Raw genomic sequence first — 24,210 nt, forward strand, 5'->3', positions numbered from 1 at the left:
CGAAGAGACCCACGCAGATGTCGGCGACCGCCGGGACACGACCAGCAGGTTGCTCGGCGTGCGGAGTCGCCGGCCCCGCAGGACGGCCACGCACACCAGGGTGTTCCCGAATATGGACAGGAACGCTATCACCACCTGAACAGACATATGGACATATGTAAAGGTTAACACAATCATATAGAAATATGATAATGATTAAGAAAAGACTCAGACCAAGGACGTTCTATCAGAGTGTCCTTAGTTAGACCCTGTTCTCAGTCGCTAACCAATGGCGCCATGGCTAGCCTCTACCAGGCTCCGCGGATCGCTGGAAAAATAGTAGAAATTGGCTGAAATAAAGGGATAGTATACCAGAGAAGATCCAGCCGGCCATAGAAGCTCCGTGGGTCGCAAATTGGAGCTTCTATGGCCCTGGATCTTCTCTGGTTTTACTATCCCTTTATTTCGGCCAATTTCTACTATTTTTCCAGCGATCCGCGGTGCCTGGTAGAGGCTAGTTGTAACTGAGGGTCGGGGGAAGCGTATTTTTGCCGGTATTGTGACAACAAGTTCACTAATTGCCATTTTTACACAGGAAGCAGCTGAAGTAGCAGCCAATTGGGCTGTTTTTCTACTAGCAATTGTACTACCGTGCTTTTATTTGCAAACAAACTTTGTGATGGTCCTATGGACTGTAAACTTTAGCCCCCGGCTTTGCGAGAAGAAATGACGTCACCTTTTTTCCACATCTCGCGAGAATAAAACGAGACTGCGAGAGCGGAGAAACCCGAACTTGAAGTTGCAATTGTTCCGCATTAGTCTATCATTAATTATGATCATCAGATGGAAAAATGGCCAAACTGAATTGCTAATAAAATTAATTCGGGCAGCAAAATGACAACCGACGTAGGGTATAGAATTTGAAGACAATATTTTATCACTCCGTTATCAAAATGATAGTGACGATGATGATGATGATGGGTCGAATCATCAACACAGAATGGGCAGAACGTCGTCAGAACGTACTGCGCCTGTGTGAAAAGTGTAGTGTAGATATATTGTGCAAAACACTACCGCAGAAGGTCACATTTGCATATTTAGGGATGACATCCCGTCTATAGTTTACAAATGGTGTGTGGGAAAAGATATCGCTTGCTACGGGCAAAATTATAATGCAAATCTGACAAAATATTAAACGAATCCATGGAAAATACGGATTTCGTTCTTCTGGCGTGTCCTTTTGGGTATCTTTTCACAAAAACAACTTTATTTATTTATTTAATTCATCATAAGACGGCTGGGTAGCCCCATTCAGCTTACATTAGCTGTTTTCCAAGGGGGCCAGCAAAATTACACAAGACATTGTTACATACAGTAGGACAAGAGCGGACAACATACAGTAAACATAAAAGTCCGATGCGTCAAAACAAAACTTTCGTCGTACCCACTACGTGGTTCTTTTCCAATTCGTCCCCAAAGTTGGACAAGCACAAGGACAAGCATCCAATCTAGTCACTACTTGCAAAGGAAAAACAGAAACTTAAAAATAGCGATAAAAAGGCCATTTTCAGTTTATGTCCATTATACGTTTTGTATTTCTTACCACGACCTTGTATTTGTGTTTTTTATCTTTAATGAGCAAATAATCATCCAGTGCATCCAGTGCAGTTTTTTGGGCTTGGAAACCCAATTTTTTAAAGTCAATATTCTAGTCGTTTATCTACATATTGAGTTGAAACCACACTGCCCAATGTATATTGACACTCATGGAGCAAGAATTCCCAAAATTCTGACGAAAATGGTTGCTGGAAGGGCCCTTGGCTGGTTTTTGGGGTACCAACCAGAAAATAAAGGACTCATCTTGGGGCTTGTTTCTGCAGTTGTAAAGGTTTAAAGTACTGACTCAAATGTGCTAATGTGGGGCAGTATGTGTGAATACGAATACGACAAAGATTGCCTTATTCGTAACATTTCCATGTTTGCTGCCATAAAATCGCATTTGATGCCTTTAAAACCACATTACGTGCTTCTGTCCAATGCTCACATAATCTAAGTGAATAAAATAAAATGAAATTAAAAAGAGGACCGCCCTTCTTCAACCTTCACGCCTGCCCGGGGACAGAGAACACCACAGGCCTTGACGAGGTTCTCCACAGCTCTCGTCCCCATGGTGATATCGACCACCGTGCGGACATATCTGTGTAGTCGTGCTGCAGACGACACGGGGAGTCACCTCTGACCTAAGGCATACCGATTTAATTTTATGGATGACATCCGCGCGTGCATTGATTTTAGCCTGTTCTCCAAAAAAAAAAAAGATCACGTCCTCCGAGGCTCTGGCCTGGCTCTAGGCCTGGGTAGTCCATGACAGTTAGCGACAATGCAGAGGTGGTAACTCTGGAGGATGGCACCCAGGCTACCGAAGCTCCACGACTCAAGACCTCAGTACATACGTACAGTGTCGATTCATAAATCCCCAAAAAAGCCAACATGTGCCGTCTTGTCGTATACTAGTATGCTGCTATGTTCTGCCGCAAATTCACAATACCAGCTTTGCCTTTGCATTCCTGTGGTTTAGTAGCATTTTTATTTTTGGCCGGATTTTTATTTTATTCGCCTGCGCGCACTAGTTTGGGGGTCTTCAGAGGATGTCATTCATAAAATCAAGTCAGTGTGGCCTTAAACAGGATAATGATCATGCGTCAATCCCTATGATAAATGATGTCACAAAGACGCACCTATCCGTGCCCTTTGATATAGACACCGTGGGCGAAGTGAAGAGATAATAGAAAGGTTGGTTTTCTCATCAGACCCACCTTATTTTTACCCTCGCAAAAACTCGTCCTACCGGTAGGACAGATTTGTACTGATTAGAGCAGGCTTGAATTACTTTTGTTACACGTAGCGGCATGACTTAAAAACACCAAAACATGTGTTTCCTCATAGCTTATTGTAGGAGTTTTGTACTGTTCTTGAAACAGATGACCTCCTGTGCAGGCCTCTGGGCTGGTGGGAGTTTTGTAGTCTCCACCAGACTTCTTTTGCGGGCTGAATAAATCGTAGAAATCGGCCTAAAAGGGGTATTAATTGGCCAGAGAAGGTAGCCGGCCAGAGAAGGTAGCCGGCCAGAGAAGGTAGCCGGCCAGAGAAGGTAGCCGGCCAGAGAAGGTAGCCGACCAGAGAAGGTAGCCGGCCAGAGAAGGTAGCCGGACCAGAGAAGGTAGCCGACCAGAGATAGCCGGCCAGAGAAGGTAGCCGGACAGAGAAGGTAGCCGGCCAGAGAAGGTAGCCGGACAGAGAAGGTAGCCGGACAGAGAAGGTAGCCGGACAGAGAAGCTCCATTTGCCCACGAAAGAAGTCTGGTGGAGACTAGGAGTTTTGGTACTGCGTTTTGCAGAACTTTTAACGGATCCGTGGCTGGTACAAACCTTCTCTGAGCGGAAGGTTGTAGGATGACCGGCAAAAGAACGTGTTAGAAATTCTACAAAACGCAGTATCAAAACTCCCAGCCGCCCGGAGACATGCACAGGTGGCCACAGATGACTAGAGGTAGTTTCCACCAGCAGACTTCTTTTGCGGGCTGAATAAATCGTAGAAATCGGCCTAAAAAGGGTATTAATTGGCCAGACAAGGTAGCTTGGCGGGGAAATGGAGCTTCTCTGGCCGGCTACCTTCTCTGGCCAAATAATACCCGTTTTAGGCCGATTTCTACGATTTATTCAGCCCGCAAAAGAAGTCTGGTGGAGACCAGACTAGAGGTGCCACAGACATTGTTGTTGCATCACTTCGACTCAGTACAGTTGAAGGTGACGTTAGTATAACAGTAAGTCCCGGGGATAGGCTGAAGGGTAGACCGTCGGGGTCACACTTTGGACACTGATTTATCGCCTGACTAATTGCTTAACAAAACAGACAGCTTGTCTGATATATACTACTTTCTTATCAATATCATGCTTGTTTTATTGTTTAGGTATTCCGAGGTATTGGGCTTGATTGATATAAAACCATATACAACTTGGTATGTGTTATCTGGGACACGATTCTATGTGATAAATGAGTTGTCTACAACCCTTCATCTAGTACTACCACTCTGGCACAAGGCCAAGGACACAACCCTCAGACGTGATTCGCTTTGAGGAACTCAAGAAGTGTAAAAATGTCAAGAAAAGGAGGATATATACGACTCGGCCTCTTTACCGACACTTCGTTAAGTGTAAGTTAAAACGTAGACTACGTCTTGTGTCTAGGAGACGGCGAAGAGCTGCAATAAGATAAAGACTGTGGGGAAAAATAGCCCCCCAACGACTCGAGGGACGCTCATCACTGCCTGTGGCTACATGTAACCTGGTATACCCAGTCTATCGTGGCTGGGGCAGGTTGTCTTCGGGGCTTTAATAGTTTCCCCCCGCCCAGTACAACAGACCGCCCGGTAGAAGTTTTACCGTGGCAAAAAAAAAGTTTGGCACGCCGGGAGTTGATTTCACTAATGAAACTCCCGCCGTAAAAATCTACCGGGGGAAACTAGCTCATTCGGGCGGGGAAGAGCTTCAGCAGCCCCGAAGAAAAACCCACCCAACAACGATAGACTGGATACCAACTTAGCGGCTATGTCACAACAACAAGAGAGTCAATCAATATGGCGCAGTCGATAGCGTCTGACGTCATAGGTCAAGATAAAGTCGTCTGAAAAGAGAACTGAGGCCACTCTACAGGATTGATGGATGTGATGACAAACAGCGCTTTCAACTTAAGACGTGTGTGTAAACGTAACAAGCATCTTGTAACTGGCACGGGGCACCTATGTCAGTACAAGACTTCGTATTATAGAGGGGGGGGGGCAGGGAAAAGTAGATAACTATCTCGGGTCAGACGCGTGCATGAGACATCGTCTAAGTGTAAGCTCCTAAAATTTATAAGTGACATGGTTTTCCAACCAGCTAGAAACAACTGAGTAAACGTAGCAGGCATTTTGTAACTGGCACGGGGCACCTATGTCAGTACAAGACTTCGTATTATAGAAGGGGGGCAGGTAAAACTAGATGACTTTCTCGGAACAGACGCGTGCATGAGCCATAGTCTAAGTGTCAGCTCCTAAAATTTATGAGTGACATGTTTTTTTTTCAGAAAAGCTTTCCAGTGATGATGCCCCTACTGTGCTTGGTGGCAACGAGTTCCAGTCTACGACAGTTCTGGGGAAATACGAGTTTTTGAACACCTCAATTCTTGGCTGATAACTCTGATATTTGAAGGCATGACTGTTTCTCGTTCTTTTCTGGGCTGGTATCAGATACTTAGTGGTCCAGAAAAAAAATTGACATTCTACAATAATGCAAAACACTGAAGAAAGTGCTTTTACCACTGGACATCTTGTTGCATACTCCGTGTGTGAAAAAGCTAAGGCTGTTCATGAGCCTATTAACACTGTTACATCATGTCTGGCTATCCACGGCGTGTGGTGACCGGCCTCACAACAGGATTCTCTCGGCCTGACCAACTCAGCCCCAGGCAAGAACCAACGTGGACACATGCATGTAGTACGTACGTGGCGGGTCAGAATGTAGGGGAGGGGGGCGAAACTCTTATATTTTTAAAGACCCAATGGTTGACCAATTGAAAAAAAAGTGTCTATGTATGGTTACGTAACTTGTTTGGTTTTCATAAGAATAATAGCAGTTTTAAAGTTTAATCAAGCAGGGTTGAAAAATTATAGGTTGCCACTAATAAAGGGAACTTATCCTTACTATATAATTTGTATCAAAATCTTTCCCTAAAAAGATAACTACTGTCACAAAAATCGTAATTCTAGATAGGAAAGAGATATTTTCAAAGACCCAATGAAACCAATTGAAAAAGTGTTAGTATATGGTTATGTAACGTAAGAATGCTAGCAGTTCTATATTATAAAGCTTTACAAAAACCAGGGTTTTAAAATTATAGGTTACCACTAATAAAGGGAACTTAATATCCACACTATAGCTTGTGTCAAAATGTATACCAAAATAAAATGTTTTTCTCACGAAATGAACTACAGCCACAAAAAAATCGTAATCCCAGAGAGGCAAGTCTTCTTAAGAAGCAACTAAAATCATTCGGCCTTGATTGCACCAAATCCCCCTCTTTTTACATGTAGTGGTTGTCATCATTTCCTTTATTGAAATGGTTTCTCGCCTTCTTAACGATGTTTCTATTCAAAGCACGACGCTGTGTCATCTTCTTTACGACATAATGATAACGTGTATTATCATGACAGTAATCTGTAATAAGGAAGCATCAGTACTTACTCAGAGATAAGATAAGACTTCATCCCAGTACCCAGTAGAAGGTCTCCGTACGTGTGTTTTGTTAATTAGTTTAGATCTAGAAGCACGATACGAAGTAAACAGCTACTAATTACCAAATGAGATCACCTAAGTGGCTTAAGTGACATTTCTCTTTCACTACAGCGAGTTCAGACCAGACAATTATAGGGACAGACCATGTAATCTTCAGGATGAGATAACCTGCTTAACTTATTTTAGAACAGACATTGAACCCCACTCTTCGTATTACCTGATAGAAATCACAAACTAGATGTTGTCAGCAAAATCTATTGATGTAATTGTGGCTATCCAAAAGATCACTTCAAAAGGTTTCCAGTTATTGGCGAGAAAGGTGAACGTTGAATTAACAAAGGGCTATTGTTACACTTGTAGCTCACAAAGACACAACAGGGACTTACGTGAAGAAGATCCCACACCTGCCGCTTCTAAGTTTGAATCATTAGCCGTCTTCACCCGGTCTTGGAAGCTCCTTGTGTGCCCGCGAAGGCGTCAAATATTATATTTTAAAACCATATTCTATGGGAGTTGTTACAGCACGTCTATCCAGGTGTGCCTCACGTTATCCGAAGAAGAACCGCCAAGGGCGAGGCTTTGGGCCGTCTGTGTCAAACCCAATCGTTCCTCTGTTACCAGTGTAGCCTTCTAGCCAAGGGTATAATTATCCATTATCCAGAATATTGTACTTGTTCGCTCTACCAGTAACCAAGCTACGGGACCAGTCCTTGCTCGGGGCAAGATTTTATGAAGATTGGTTGCCTACAATACAGCCCAAACATTGACTACATCGGATTTTCTAATCACAAAACTCACTACGTACATAACTTGTGCACACAAAATATTGTAAAGTTTGAATGCTACATGTAGAGCACCCCAAACGACGTTAAGCGTCCTGCCGGGAAAAAGTGTACTATGAGGGATATCAGGTGTACAAATGGGTCAAAGGTCGTGACTGAAGAGGCTACCCGTTGTCCACAGTTGGCAACATCTAGTGATTCTAACCACATAGTCAGTACAGTATGCGTGCTTTTATCTTTAAAACTCAATGCGTTTGCTCCCAACGCTTTCTAGAAGTAGAGAAACACTCAGTTTCAGCACAGGTGGTTCCGGAACCAGCCCAGTCAATTGTATCAGACGACACAGTTAATAGATATTTCCTCTACCTTCAAAATTATAGTAGAGAACCATAATTTTCTTATTGTCATGTCCGCTTAGGATATCATCCAGGATCTCGGAAGCCCGGCCCAAGTTTTTCTTTCACACACACATCGACAGGAGGAGTCTGTATTGTTACGTTAAAGCCGAGTTTACAGTGACTAAAGGTGTCTGAGGGAAGGAAGGTGGGGTCGGAGGTGGTGTTGTTGCCAGTTACGCACAGAATAATCTTTGTAGTGAAAGAGAATATAAATCCATGTACTTTGTGGGATTATGGAGTATTGACTAGACTGGGAGGGTGAAATAATCTGACAACACCTCTTCTGTGGATGTCAAGGCCTTTTTTATTGTTTTTGGCATGTCTGTCTGTCTGTGTGTATGTTTGTGTGTCTGTCTGTCTGTGTGTTTGTGTTTCCGCACATTTGTAGTCAGCATAACTTCAGAACGCCTTTATGGATTGTGATGATATTTGGTATGTTGGTAGGTCGCAGGAAGACAAAGGTCAAGGTCAAACATGGGCCTCCTGGTGGCTGACCTTAGTACATGTTAACTTGAAATATTGCCCAAAGATAGGAATTTCACAAGCAAAATATTGTAATTTGAGTTTACAAAACCATAAATTTAACTAGATCATCGTAATCATGACCTTATTTTCATAATCAATGAGACAAATCCCCCACCAAAAAAAAACATTTACATAAACGTTACATATTTCATGGAGGTATGAGATCTCCGAATTCTTGTTTTCGATAAAATGTCCGTGAAATATGGTTGATATCGTGGGTGTGAAGTGTGTAAAGACAGTGTGTCGGGTGATGTTGAGGGGCCCTTCAGGCGCGTGACCGCATCAGGGTGACAGCAGAAGCCCGTACAATAGTCCTACGTGCTGTCACCAAGAGTGTGGCGAAGTGGGCGCAATCTAACAGCCTACTAACTCGCGCCCAGGTGTGCCCCAATGAGGAACGCCTTTGTTTCATCTAGATAAGAACTACCTATCATGGACCGATAGCTCCTGAAGGAGACGGTGTCGGTATGCCAAGGTAGCCTCCTTCCGCAGACTTGTTGGGCGGCGGCATTATTATTATTTTTTATTCCAACATGTAATCACAAGACGTGGTGACGGCACACTCAAGTTTTATCAACTTATATTAATGCCGCCACCAACACTGGGGACAAATACATGACAGGACAATACTCATTTTCACCTGAGCGAAGTGAGGAAAGTCGTGTAAAGTGCCTTTCCCAAGGGCACAAGATCGGTGGCATGTCAGGACTCGAACCCGGGACCTCTAGGTTCCGAGTCGCGCACTCTGCCACTACGCTACACGACCCCACTATTTTGTCGGTGGGCGACGCGAGTTATGCCGCGGAGGGACGATTTTGCCGCCGAGGGAGTTTTGCCATGGAGAGAAGGTGCACGTGTTGGAGCGGGAAACCTTCTCTCCAAGGCAAAAACTCCCTCGGCGGCAAAATCGTCCCTCCGCGGCATAACTCGCGTCGCTCACCGAAAAAATAATGCCGCCACCCAACAAGTCTGCGAAGGAGGCTAATGCCAAGGCGTCTTGGCTCTCCAAGGGCCGGATGTGCAGAAATCTTCACTCCTGTGGTTGTCTTTAAGTCGGGGGGTAAGAAAGTGTGGTAAACTTCACGGGTCAGGTACAGGTGTTTGGGATAGGATGTCCGACTTCGCAGACACAAGCAGTGTTCTGTCTCGCGTCTCGGACGCAGGAAAGAGCAAGCTCTGAGGAATAAAAGGTGGAGATAAGGCAGAACTGTGTCCCGCATATTTTTCTTGGTGTGGTGGCCTTTTTCTTAGTGTGGTGGCCTTGAAGCGATCGAAAATATGTGATGGAAGTTTTTCTTCTTTTCTTACTTCTAGAGCCACCAGAAAGTTGTTGTTTTGTTACGATTGTATGTATTTTATAAAACTGACGGCATCAGACAAGCATGCAAAATACAGATTTAATTTTTCCCGAACAAAATGCAAAAGGTACCTACGCCACACCAATTTAATTTCTTGTTTAACGGATTCGCCCGCTTCATTTTTTTCTGATTTGCAAAAAAAAAAAATCAGAATCAACAGCAAAATGCCCATATTTTGCCCTGAACAGTTGAAAACAGTCCCTTTCTTCCTAGTTGTTACAGTTATTCCATCTTTCAATGCAGTGGTATCATTAAAAGTTCAAAATTCATTGTTCAAATTTTGAACCAGCCTGGTGTGTTGACTTCATGGCTCCTATCATACCATTTTGGGCCATAATAGGATGCCTAGGCCTGTTTTTATTATTTTTTCGCTCGCCCGCTCCATTATTTTTCTAGAAAAATCCGTTAACCAAGAAATTAAATTGGTGTGGCCCTAGCTAAACGTGCGAAGCATAGAATCCGGTTTCTCCTTGCGAACGAAATACAAAAGTACCCAGGAGCTAAATGTGCAAGATCAGACCTGTGCCCTTGTGTCAATACAACTGTTACACACGCATGCCACAAGGATGAGGTAGTCGTCTCACAATCGACATGGGCACCACGGAGAGATTCGGGTTACAGACCAAGGAAAAGCACGTACACGTACTAGGGCAAAGGCGAACTCTGATTGGTTGATCAACAAGAGATGAAGTGCAAGGTCGTTTGGTGTAGGGATGGGACTGACACTCGAAAACAACCGGTAGTGGGGTGGTGTTAGCCTCTACCAGGCAGGAATTGAAGTCGGGACCTCTTGGTTCCGAGCCTAACGCTCTGTCGTTCCGCCACACCACCATAGCCTCTACCAGGCTTCGGGAGGCGGCTGGAAAGAGTAGAAATCGGCCAAATAGAGAGATAACATGCTGAGGGAGTTGGTCCGCGCTTAGAGAACAATTTGCCGCACCTCAGCATGTTATCTCTCTATTTGGCCGATTTCTACTCTTTCCAGCCGCCTCCCGAAGCCTGGTAGAGGCTAGGGTGGTGTGGCGGAACGACAGAACGTTCGGCTCGGAACCAAGAGGGTCCGAGTTCGATTCCTGCCATGCCACCTATCTTGTGCTCTTAGAAAAGGCACTTTACACGAATTTCCTCATTTTACTCAGTTGAAAACGGGTATGTCTGTTGTACGTTCATGCGTTTGTCTGCGTTGATGGCGGCATAAAAAAGTTGTCATTCTTGTAATAAATGTTGGATTTAAAAAAACGGTAGTCGACTAGTACAATGCAAGATGACTCGGCACTTTATGAGCTATTTTGGCAATGTCCGTTCTTTTATTTTCGGTGGTGTGGTCTGTAGCAGTGCCTTTCAGAGTTTAAATGAAGGGGGCATACATGCAAGCCATAAGGAGGAAGCAGAAATTACAGAAATCCATCATAAGTACCCCTAACACTAGTTCCTCTTCCCCCTGTCCTTGTTCACACGGCTGATATTACCATTATTCTATAATTACCAGGTTGCGACAGGAAACGGAATAGAACACTGAAGCCTCTAGCTTCGTAGCCTGGGTACCATCCCCAGTAGTATATTCGCAAACTCTATAACTAGCCTGGGTACCATCCCCAGTAGTATATTCGCAAACTCTATAACCAGTTATAGAGTTTGCGAATATACTACTGGGGATGGTACCCAGGCTACTAGCTTCGCTGCTGTCAGATTAAGGCCACACCGACTTAATTTTATGGATGACATCCTCTGAAGACCCCCAAACTGGTGCGCGCGGGCAAATAAAAAAATCCGGTCAAAAATAAAAATGCTACTAAATCACAGGAATACAAAGCTGGTATTGTGACTTTGCGGCAGTACACAGCGACGTATACGATAAGCCGGCACATGCGGGCTTTTTGCGGAATTTATGAATCGGCACTGCACGTATGAGTTCTTGAGTCGTGGAGCTTCGGTAGCCTGGGTGCCCAGCTCTGTATTGTCGATAACTACCATGGACTACAAAGGCCTAGAGCCAGGCTATAGAGTCTCGTTTTTTTCTTCTTTTTTTTAGGAACAGGCGAAAATCGATGTCATCCATAAAATTAAGACGGTGTGGCCTAACTACTATCTAAAAGATTAATTTCAATCATTATTTTAAGACCTTGGTTGATGTATGCTGTTATTAAAACCAGGTGTTTTCTACCTCACACCTGCAGGTGGAAGGTAAGGTGTGAAAGCTGTCGTCCTACAGGAAGCTCTTTTGTTCCCTCCTGTCATGATTTCAAGGGCACAGCAAACATGTCCGCACAGACAAAGATGGCGGGTTCGGTGTTAGGACAAGTTGGCCTGTGCTGTTGTACGTAACGTGTAGACTTGTTAAACATTTCGGTGGGCTCAGTGAATTCCTTTCTTCGGTTTGGCGATTTCTATGTATGTAACGTTGATAGCAACGTGATATTGGCTGTTTATTCTACATTATATGACCTAGAAAACCTCCGTTACTGAGTGACTCAATCTTACAGAGATTTCGTTTTACGTGGTGACTACGTACTCACCAGCACGGTTCAACATACACTGTGAACTTATGATAGGAACATTAGGCCACAGCAGGTAAATTTTATGGATGACATCAACACGCGCATTAATTTTCGCCTGATTTTGGGAAAAAAACAAGAAATTTTGTTGCCTTCTGACAGTGGTCAACAAGCCGAAAATGGACAAAAATGTCTGTTGTCATGCTGGAAGGTGGATGACAGATAACTATGAAGAGAGGAGACAAGAAAAGGCTCTGATTTAATGTTTTGTTTCTTACTTTGATGCAGTGATATGTGATGCTGACTGTGTATATGTGATGTACCCACTGAATCAAAACCATGTGTACAATGATTGAGTCAAAATTTTAAATTGTATGAGCCTTGTTTTTTTCGGCCCGCCTTGTTTTGTTTTCGCCCGCTCGCATTAGATTTGGAGTCTGCGGAGGATGTCATCCATAAAATGTACTTGCTGTGGCCTTAATATTAAGTTGTTAAGACTTTTACGTTATTCTGTTATCCTTGTATTCTATGTATCATGTTACTCAGTATGATGTACATGTAACATTACACTCTGATGTATGCATTAGCCCCATGGGCACGAACATGCAAATAAAGATTCATATATCATCACACACAACAAAGATAGTCTGAATTTCCACATCTTTTGAAATTTCTTTCAAACGTAGAGGATAATTAGAATTAAACAAAGTCTTAACGCCTAGTCGAAATGAAGTTTTTCAGGAAATATGACAATGACAATGAACTTTATTGCATATTCATGAGCCAAATGCGCTAAGTTAGATAACTTGGCTACAAGTGTAGAAGAAACAGGTGTTACATTTCTGTGCTACGTCTCTATCTACAGGATGTATCTACAAGATCTGTCTACAGGATCTCTTCTCTCTTTTTGAAACATGTATGGACAAATTTACATAGTTTTTCATTTACATCGTAGTGCTTGGATGTCATAATATGTTTAAACAATTCTATTTTCGGTAAGTATATGGGAATTAATCAGTGGGAGAGAACTACTTTCTTTCGAATGTGGCCTCATCTGACCTCATCTCCTGTTTCCGATCTGGATAATGTTGTTATCGCCGACCATTGAAAAGTGCCAAACAACAATAGCTGGCAACTTTACACAGGGCGGGTACCTCGTTCTAATTATGGAGATACTATAGTAGAACGAAAACAGTCTTTACTCTACGCTTCTTGGATACCGAACAATCTGCGTCAACTGGTAGCACGACAGTTTGACATCTGGCCAATATTTGCTCAGGACTTTTTATGTCTTCCCTTTTGACCGACTTGTTTCCACAGAGGTTTATCACCAGCCGCCATTTTGTTTCGGACGACCGAGCGTCCATGGGTATGACGTCATGAGGAACTGGAGGGAAATGACTTCAAGAAGTTTCCAAACGACAACAGCGCAGATACCTCATTACATATCCGACAACCATAACCAGGAAATGATTATTCTACATTCATTTTCATACGAAAAGTAGTAATTTAACGTTAGGCCATGTTGATTTGATTATATGGATGACATCCACACGCGCATGAATTTTCAGCCGTTTCCAAAATAACAAAAAAAGTTTTCAAAGATACCGTAAATCGTACAAGACAGTTACAAAATGAGCAAATATATACCGTAAGTTGAAAAAAAAAACACTGGAAAATGATACCAATGTCGTAGATTGCCAAAATCAAACGAAAAAGACGTAAATGTAAAAAATGAATTTGAAGACTAAATCATTCGCCAAACCATACTCTGTGTCATTTGTTCAACCTTCAAAACTACGTAGATTTCATATTGAAAGCAACTTTTTTTTGGCCAAACATTTTCACATCAGTTTTGGGGTTCCCAGAGGATGTCATCCATGTAATCAAATCAACATCGCCTTACTATCAGACAGCATGTCGGTAGAACGCACTGCGCGCTTTTTGTCACAATTTTATTGTGCCCAACGTGTCAACAATGTTTGGTCAACTTGTCAACAGAATTTTGCCCTATTCAGACGATATTTTTTTACGACACAACGTTTGAAAACAGACGAAATGTCATCCTTAAGGTGTCCTCCCTGGCTAATTTTACATTTTAAACTTTTCATTGTTTTGTCACAAACAAATGTAGAAAGAACTTTAGTTGTACTGAATATTGATACCTGGGTACAAAAGGGTTATGAATATGATTTTATGGACCATATGGATGATGTCATCAATTGATATCTACTAATTATCCGTAGTTATTAGAAAATAACCTAATTGCCTAATTAAAATCTAGTTATTCTCTAATAACTACGGATAATTAGTAGATATCAATTTGTGCAAACGTACGTTTTTAGCTTTGACCATTATGCACATGAAAATCATATTCTTATTTCAGTTACTTGTACCAAAGTGCTATATTATAACTTTAAAGATAATTACATTTGGGGCAATATAATGTGATGACGTCATCCATATGGTCCATAAAATCATATTCATAACCCTTTTGTACCCAGGTATCAATATTCAGTACAACTACAGTTCTTTCTACATTTGTTTGTGAGAAAACGATGGAAAGTGAAAATGCCAAATTAGCCAGGGAGGACACCTTAAATACGCGAACACACGACCTTAAATGGTTCTGCTATGCAAAATACATTAGGATTTCGTCTATTCATTATCCTTCAAATTAAAGAAGAAGTCAAACCTCATAATAGCAAGCGTAGTAGTAGAAGTAGAAGTATTTTCCACACAGTAGTTGTCTGTTTCCTATTACTGTGTTGTACCGTATAGGACTCTGTAAATTAAGCAATTAGCCTCCGGGCATGATTGTGCAAATAATGACTTATTAAAAAAGATTCTCTGCATATAGTGTATATCACAACCATATCTTAGTCGTGTAACATTGTTTGATTCCTTTCGAGCCCTCTTGATAAGTCTGATATCAAATCAAATTGTGGGGTCGTGTGGCGCAACGGCAGCGTGCGCGACTCGGAATCAAGAGGTCCCGGGTTCGAGTCCTGACATGCCACCGATCTTGTGCCCTTGGAAAAGGCACTTTACACGACTTTTCCCACTAAACTGAAGTGAAAATGAGTATTGTCTGTCCAGTATTCGTTTCTATGTGCGGGACACAGCACCAGCAACAGCTGCCTCTGTTCCGCGTGTATTGCCCTGTTGCAATTTCAATCAAATCAAATCACGATACCAAATGATGATCCAATAACTTCTCTATTGACGCACATGAGTTTGCAGTGACGAACGGTTGAACCCAAGTCTCTATGCGGGTGTTCTACATGAGCGGCCCGCCTGGGGCTGAGAGTTGGGTACGCTCGTAATCACTGACAGGTAAACGCTGCACTGCCTCTTAACAAATGTCAGAAGGTCAAAGGACGCTGATGTAATAGACGTAGTGGTGTGTCGCCAAGCTCGTGCGTGGGAAAATTAGACAGGGGAGTCACATCTCCAAGCAGATGTTGGGAGAGAAAAGCGTAACATTTTCTGGCTATCCGCTCCAAAAACTAGGCTTGGTTATTTTTCCCATTTATTTGCTACCAACAAGAAATTGTCTTGGAAAAGCGTGCTAACTGCATTGACATGTGCTAAAGATTGCAAGCAATGACTCATTTTTTTTACCATAAAATCATGCCATACCTTTTAGCTATTGGTAAAAAAATGTGTTAGCACCCCCTAGCTAACCCATTTTTTTACCAAAAGGTCTATCACAAATTTATCTTTTGGTAAAAAAAATGTGCTAGCACCCCCTCTAACCCATTTTTTTACCAAAAGGTCTATCACAAAAAACGCAAGATTCTTTTCTCATATGTGCTGAGTGCTAAGCAGAGAAAGAAGTGTGTACCATTTTTTTAAAGATCTTTGGTATGACCCGGCCGGGGTTTGAACTCACGACCTCCCGGTTACAAAGCTAGTTTTGCACCGGTAGTACCATGTTGGCCAGAGTTAATATCGCTCTCATAGTAACAAAACAAGATTTGGGTATCATCCACGCATCGGTGAGCCTGTTTGTAAACTTTCGCAAAACCAACGCCAGTGAAAACGATGACATCCTAATACGGATTATCATAACTAGAAGCGAAAACAGTCGTGAGAACTAGACTAAGTCTCCATTTAGATAAACTTCACAGGCTAATAACGCAAGGAGGGCAGACTTTTCTGTGCCAAGAGTTTAAACTACAAAATTACACATTACTATGCATTCAACTCTTGAATTATGGCATGTAGTAAAGATTATAACTGGAAGCAGAAAACAGTCGTGAGAACTAGACTAAGTCTCCATTTAGATAAACTTCACAGGGTAATAACGCAAGGGGAGTAGACTTTTCTGTACCAAGAGTTTAAACTACAAAATTACACATTTTTATGCATTCAACTCTTGAATTATGGCATGTAGTAAAAAATATAACTGGAAACAGAAAACAGTCGTGAGAACTAGACTAAGACTCCATTTAGATAAACTTCACAGGCTAATAACGTAAGGAGGGCAGACCTTTCTGTACCAACAGTTTAAACTACAAAATTACACATTTCTATGCATTCAACTCTTGAATTATGGCATGTAGATAGCCAAATTAGCCATCATATAATTACGTCTTTTTGAAGTAAACTAGCTAACTTGCACCCCATTATTAAAAGGTACCTTTGACAGGCTGTGATGTAAGGTGTGTGATTACCGTCTGTACAATGTAAGGTTTTTAACTGTGGGAGCGGAGCAGATAATTTGATAGAAGTACGGACTCACGTAAAGCGCCTTCCAGTCTAAAGCCAAAGAGTTGATCTTCATTCAATCGTCGTCTCGTACGGCAGTACTTTCGGTCGATCTCACGACACGGTTTTTATAAACTGTAAACACGGCTGTGTTGAAACCAGACGCGGGAGGGAACACAGTGTGTGTACAGTCTGCGTGTGATGTGGTCCTGGTCTGGTCGTGTGTGTAAAGCTGCCGCCTGGTCACCGTGAGAAACTAATTTGACGAAGGCATTTGACCCACGCACGGGGAGCCGTGTCGTCATTGGTGGGTGACGTCACTTTCATAAGCCATGTTTAACGTCGTCGATTTTGTAAAAGATGCATTCAGCGTTACGTTCCAGGCGCAAGGTTTACTAGTGTTGCAATATTCAGGAAAAAATGTTCATGCTTAGATTTTGGTCCCTCCTTAGAAATATGCATTTTTACACCTGTGCACCTTTAATTAGCGCTAGTACATGATACCACAATTTGAGCAAAAAAAAAATCATCATTTTTGATTCAGAAGGACCCCCTCTACAAAAATATATATTTTTTATGTACGGGTTGAACGATTGGCTCCTGTACTAAAAAAAATCGTGAAATACTGACCAAAATGTTGTGAGATACTGACCAAAATGTCATGAAATACTGACCAAAATGTCGTGAAATACTGACCAAAATGTCGTGAAATACTGACCAAAATGTCGTGAAATACTGACCAAAATGTCGTGAGATACTGACCAAAATGTCGTGAAATACTGACCAAAAAATGTCGTCTGATCCAGTCCATGAGTCTGTTGCCATGGCAGCGCAACGTTTTGCAATCCGCGGGAGGTAACTTAATTGGCGGGTAGATTTGAAACAAATGAAAAGCGCGGGAAACCCAATCTTCCGGACGACACGTTGCCGCACGTGAGCGGCTGATTGGGCGGACATACTTGGGATTTTTTCCCGACGAGATCGGGGATTAAAGCGCTTCCCTCGGGACGACAATAGTTTTTTAATCACCGAGTGTGCTTAGGCCAGCTCCGACAAATTGGAAACTCTCAAGGCGACCAACAGGGCTTGTAATGTAAGTCGTCCTCCACTTACAATTATCGGCTTTGATGTTTCCGACCGGCGGTTGGGTCCACCGGTGTTGAGCCAAATCCTTGAGCTGCCACATACGTAAGACGTCAGGTGCTTAGGGCTAGGGCTAGGGCTAGGGTTAGGGCTAGGGCTAGGGCCAGGGCTAGTGCTAGGGCTAGTGCTGGTGCTAGGGCTAGGGCTAGGGCTAGGGCTAGGGCTAGGGCTAGGGCTAGGGCTAGGGCTAGGGCTAGGGCTAGGGCTAGGGCTAGGGCTAGGGCTAGGGCTAGGGCTAGGGCTAGGGCTAGGGCTAGGCTTAGGGCCAGGGCCAGGGCTAGGGTTAGGGCTAGGGCTAGGGCTAGGCTTAGGGCTAGGGTTAGGATTAGGGTTAGCGTTAAGCTTACGATTGGGGATAGGCTAGGTTTAGTCTCCCACATCACGACTAAACCCCTCCCACCCCTTGTCTCAGGTATATTGGAAACCCCCAAGTAGTGTTGGAGTCATGTATTTGGCAGGATATCATGTATATGGCTTCACACCGGGCGCGCACACGTCTGGACACGGTGTACGAACTCAGGGTAAGGGACAAGCCGTTCACAAATTAGACAGCACACCCCCGGATGCTCCGCGGAGGGCCTTACAGTGATGATGTTGAACGATCGTGTTACTGTACAAGTTTTCTCATTTTCCCTCATTCAATGTTGCAACACGTCAAGACCATGTCTGAGCCTTCTGAAGGAATTTTGGGTAGCAAACGAACCCTGTGCTGTGCTTTCTTTACAGGCAGTGAAACCACGTCAGCCGCTAGCTGACCTTTTTCACGGAAAAGTCGCACGCGTCTTTGGACAAGGGAGGATAAAGGGCAAAGGAAAGACCATAGTTACAGACCCCCCCCCCCAACATACAATCACACCGAACCCTGTTTGATCATGTTTTCAGAACAGACAGGAAAGAGTTGTTCAAAACTACATGAAGTAACACTACAGGACTGTGAATACAAAAATTTGCAACTTGGTACTGTTGTGTTCTTTGATGGGTATCTTGTCCAACTCTTGCCCAACCATTACATAACATAAGCCCAGACTCTTCCGGTGCAATAGCTCAATTGGTAGAGTGTTCGCTTTGTAACCGGGAGGTCGTGAGTTCAAACCCCGGCCGGGTCATACCAAAGACCTTAAAATGACACACACTTCTTTCTCTGCTTAGCACTCAGTACATATGAGAAAGAGTGCGGGAAGGTCAAACACACAGCACTACCAGCGGACTAGCCCCCTGCTGTAGTGCCTTGCACAACTGTGTGTCGCCCAAGGGCTACGGAAATGGAGATGGGCACCACCCCTATGCTCTGGATAGAGTGGAACGGGACCTTTCTTTTTCTTTTTCTTTCAGACACTTCCCCGGATCAACTACAATGCCTCCCTGTTCTGACCGCATCACAGAGAAGGATCTTCAGTTTACATAACACACAAGACGCCGCAGTACAAAGCGCTCGGCTAATTTTAGCGCAAAAAATGGTGGCATATGATATAGTGGTCCCGAAAACAGGTCTGGTTTCCAGGTATCCAAGTTGGCAAAGTGCCTGGTCATGTTATTTTTACTACTAGTGCTACCCTATATGTTTGCTTTCCTACTGTGTACGATTGTGGTGAGATCAACCAACCAGATTGAGGCATGATGTCATAAATTGAATGTTACTCTTATTTCTTTATGTATAACACCTTGTTCGTCGATGAAGGTGGTTGACGGACGTCAGTCACACTAAAGAGCAAATTGCAAGAACATAGTCACAAAAATGGTAGCTGGAAGTTTCACATTCAGAGACAGTTTGCTGTAGAGACACGTGGCTTCATTGGTATGCTCGTAGGCAGTTATCGCGAGACCACACGTGATATGAGCCGTGGAAGATGATTTTTTCTATCGTATACTTTTTTTTCTAAAAAAAAACACACACACACACACTCCAGTTTAGCTATTGCCCTATGCTGGCTGGCATTTCTTATCTTTCTATTCTTATTCTTATTCACGATCTTTGTTTACGTCGACTAAAAGAAGTGCAACTGAAGATCATCAAAGAAAACAAAATCATTCCGCTTACGCACGACACACGCACGTATGAAACCTTAGACAACACGTCCTTGTTTTGACAACACAACAGCTTACGTCACACCTGTGTGATCGATGTGACATGTGCGAGACGTCAATACGGCCTTTTTTTATCACACAGGAGCTCATCCATGGACCAATAGGTGACGACATGCGTGTCACGTGATGTTAGTGCCGTGTGAAAACGCGGGTCGTTCTGTGGGGAGGGGGGTGTTGATTGACATGGCGGACATCTGATAACACATACTGTCGTTTGGTTTCACTGACACCGCGCAGGATCTCACCTGAGATCAAACGTTGTGTCACTGAGAAAGACGGTTATTTTGAGCGGGAACTTGACAGGCAAACTGTGATACAGATGTCGTCATAGGCCACTATCAGCCAACCTTTATAACACTGGCTTTATAATACTGGTTGTTGTACTGGCCGAACAGGCTTTTCGTACTTTTAATATTGTATTTCCTATGTATATGTAGTGTTTGTATTGAAGTCTCAATTGTTAATATTCTCAAGATTTTAAATTGTAAAAAAGTCTACAATTCAGCCATTTAGGCTGCCACCGACTTTTAAATCTGTATGTCTCTGTATTTGTTTATTGCGAATAATAAACCAGTCATCATCATCATCATCATAACACGTATAAATACATATCAAAGCGAATAGATGTCAAGATTAATTTGAAGGATTTTGTTCACATGCCCGTTGTTAACATGCCGAAGAATTTTCCTACGCTCACTGATTAAGTTTGATAGGAGTCAGTGTAAAGATTGTGTTTTATTGTGAAGCTGACTTAAAACTTAAAACATGAAAAGTTGACGAACTATCAAAGTATATCAGTATACAGACACAATCTTGTATGAAGAAACATTGAATCTTAGATAGCTAGGATGACTGATGAACCTCTTCAACGAATTCTTAGATAAATAAGAACTTTTTTTCTTTCTTTAAAGGCATCCAGTTTTTAGGGCTTGGAAACCCCGTTTTTTAAAGCCAACTTATCTACATACTGAGTTGAAACCACACTATCCCAACGTATAGTGACCCTTGTAAGAAAATCCACAAATTCTGACGGAAAATGTTTATAATATAATGGAATGGCCCTGAGTTGATTTTAGGGTACCACCTAGAAAATAAAGGATTCATCTTGAGGCTTGTTTCTGCAGTTTTAAATGCCTTAAATATGAAATGCTGACTCGAATGTGCTAATGTGAAGCACTATGTGTCAAATATCACAAATTAAAGATTGCCTTATTCGGAGCCCTGAAACCGCATTGGGTGCCTTTAAAGCTTTGAGGTATCATGAATAAACACTGACAAACACTGGCCTACTAGTACTGTATGAACTATGACCTTAAATAGTTCCACGACGTGGGGTCGTGTGGCGTAGCGGCAGAGCGCGCGACTCGGAACTAAGAGTCCCGGGTTCGAGTCCTGACATGCCACCGATCTTGTGCCCTTTGGAAAGGCACTTTACACGTCTTTCCTCACTTAGCTCAGGTGTAAATGAGTATTGTCCTGTCATGTATTTGTCCCCTCTGTTGGTGGCGGCATTAATATAAGTTGAAGAAAATTGAGTGTGTCGTCACCACGTCTGGTGATTACATGTTGGAATAAAAAAAAACTATGACCTTACTGACTGACCTATGAACTCGTTCCGTATCCTGACCCGGTCCTCCAGTCCGTCAGTAGAGATGATGATACAGTTGATGAAGCCCAGCAGTGTTGTCTTGTACTGCACAGTCTCTGCCTTCTTTAACTCGTCAGTGATGAGACAGAACCGGTGACGTTTGTCCTTGGTCGCCTGCGAACAGTGATTGATTTAATTTTACGCTTCGTTGATTGGCTTAGCTGGTCAATGACTCATGTTATCATTACTAGTGAGCAAGGATGCGGGCGGGAGTATATCTGACATCGCTTATTGATAGCAAATATCAATACAAATGATATGATTATTTTCTTAGACTACCATATTGCCTTCGAATTGTTTTTGGAGCTACTCTAGCCAGCTAAACTGCATGGGAATTGTCACTAGTGTGTCACTAACATGTAACCTTGGTCTAATGAGGAGTTTATGTACCTTTTCCAGTCGTCCTGACCTTTGGTTCAACGGCCTCGAATTTGTTTGTAAATCATTAGTTGTACACTTGGATTCCTGTTGGTAAAGCTTGTTCACAAACAGGACGTCGTTTTGAGGTAATTCTAACTCGCCCACATCCTAGCAAACACATCTAAAAAGCCTCCACCAGGCCATTCTACGGGAATACGGATCGTAGAATTCGGAAAAAAAAATAGAGTAAAATTGGCCAAGGGAGTCCGGCCGCGGGGAGGTAGTTTCTTTCCCTCCGAACTGCGTGGCCTGTCAAACCTACAAGGCGGCCAAACTCCCCTGGCAATTATTCTCCTATATATAGCCAGCATAGTTAGTCTGGTAGAGACTACTTTTCTCTAGTCTCCACCAGACCCTTTTTCAGGCTGAATAAACAGATTTTTATATAGGGAAACTAGACCTTCTATGGCCTGGCCAGCTACATTGTTTTAGGCCGATTTCCTTTTTATTCGGCCTACAAAAGAGTCTGGTAGACTAGCTTTTCCCCAACACGGCGTACCCATGCGCCATCATGCACGTACGGACGGAACTGTACACCGGTGTCACACCGCTTCTCTGCGCGCATGATCTGCAGACGACAATCCGGCCCGTCCCGCGCTTCGCTGCTAATACAAATTAAAGAACCGGTCTAGTTTTTGAAGGGTAACTGAAGGTCAACCGTCAGAACATGGCGTGTCTGCTAGCGCTAGCGCTACCAGGCTTACGTGTGTTGTTGTTCGGGACGAACTTGGTAAACTAAAGGCGTTTACTATTTGTACAGGCTGTTGATTGAGATTTGTCAGACCAAGGAGGTTCTGTTTTAAACCTTCTTTGGTCAGACGTTTGGAATAAATTCTCCGGGCGATACCAAGAATGTTTAGGAGGGATCAGGTTGTTGTTGTGTTGTTTTTTTTTTGGGGGGGGGGGCTAAAATGTTCATACAAAAATAGAGAAAATGCAAAATTTGAATAGAAGTGTGCATCATTTCTTCACAGGGACGGAAGACTGGAATAAAAGGTAGGTGCAAGAAGTACTGAAGTTACCAAAGGACGGACAATATCAGAATCGCCACCTAGCGCCAATTGCAGTATTTACAGGATCAACATAATAATACATGTATAGACATTTGGATCATGAGTTTTTGATGACTTGTGTGTTCTACTGATTTTATACTCATTTTTGTATTTCACCACTTTCTACATATAGAGTACTACACACTTCACCAAAGTTCCCGTACGTTTGTAATCCTAGGTTTTTGAAAACTTTGCCGATAACTTTAGATTTAGGTTAATCCTTAGAAAGAACCTTTATAAGGCAACCTAACAAATTCCGTAATATTTAATAGGTAAAAATAGTAATCGCAACCTATATTCGCCTTACATTTCCTATTCTAGGCCTTAGATATATCAAATGGTGCTCATGGTAAATGATATACACTGCAATAGTTTTGATGTAAGTGCTCTTGCTCTTTTGCTACGTAACCATCTTTTTTCCTTACAATTTGACAGCAATTCGTAATTCAGGCAATCTCGTGGTAGCCCCTGTGAGAATGACAAAAGGTGTAACATCCGTGTCCATAATATCACCAGGGTCCATAATATCGCCACCTTGAGAAAAAGTGTGCTTAAAGATATTTTTACTGCAACATACCCCAGGTATGTACATTTGAGGTGTGCAGGAGTGCATACCAAAAGTATGTTGCAGTAAAAATATCTTTAAGCACACTTTTTCTCAAGGTGGCGATATTATGGACCCTGGTGATATTATGGACACGAATGTTACACAAAAAGGTAGAAAAAAGTAAGAAGAAATACCTTTTTTCTCTAAATAGAGCCTATTTTAGCTCCTGTCGGTGTAAATCCGTGCCTCGCTCTTCTGTGCCCGAAGTCAAAAGACCCTCACCCGAACAGTACTTCACACTTTATAACCACACGGATCGTGCTCGCTTGTAGCTGTTTCCCAGTCTCCGACGCATTTTACCACCCCGTAACGTTTACCCAAGTTCCTGAAAACCTTCCCGCGAAAAAAGGATTCCCCATATAAAACCTCCCTGACCCCTTTGAGTGGTAAAAATGTCAAATATTTTGCGGTGCGAAAGACGTGACTCTACCGCGTGTTTGTGTTGAAATGACACGGCCTCTTGCTTGTGGATGGGAGAAGGTGACTAAGTAACTATTTGTCCCCAGCACGCCCAGGTATTTTCACAAGGTGCTTCATTAACACAGGTGCGCCCGGGAACAGGAAGCGTTATTGGGGCACCTCAAACACTCCATTTATATGGTCCTGTTGAAGGTACTACACATTCTCAGCCGTGCAGAACCGACGTGCTACTTTTAGGTCCTCTTTTGTTCAA

General features: G+C 42.9%; 1 protein-coding gene across 1 annotated transcript in view; it reads right to left on the reverse strand.

Annotated features, from left to right (window-relative positions):
* Positions 1-24,210, reverse strand: part of LOC109487593 (inverted formin-2-like) — a 38,214-nt gene that overhangs the window by 450 nt on the left and 13,554 nt on the right. The window contains exons 3-4 of the mRNA XM_019791598.1: positions 21,405-21,572; positions 14-135 (exon numbers count right to left, since the gene is read on the reverse strand). Coding sequence (XP_019647157.1) covers positions 14-135; positions 21,405-21,572 — 290 coding nt within the window. The remainder of the gene's footprint in view (positions 1-13; positions 136-21,404; positions 21,573-24,210) is intronic.

The sequence above is a fragment of the Branchiostoma belcheri genome, unplaced genomic scaffold (assembly GCF_001625305.1).
Source record: "Branchiostoma belcheri isolate BF01 breed outbred unplaced genomic scaffold, Haploidv18h27 scaffold9, whole genome shotgun sequence".
Lineage (NCBI taxonomy): Eukaryota > Metazoa > Chordata > Leptocardii > Amphioxiformes > Branchiostomatidae > Branchiostoma > Branchiostoma belcheri.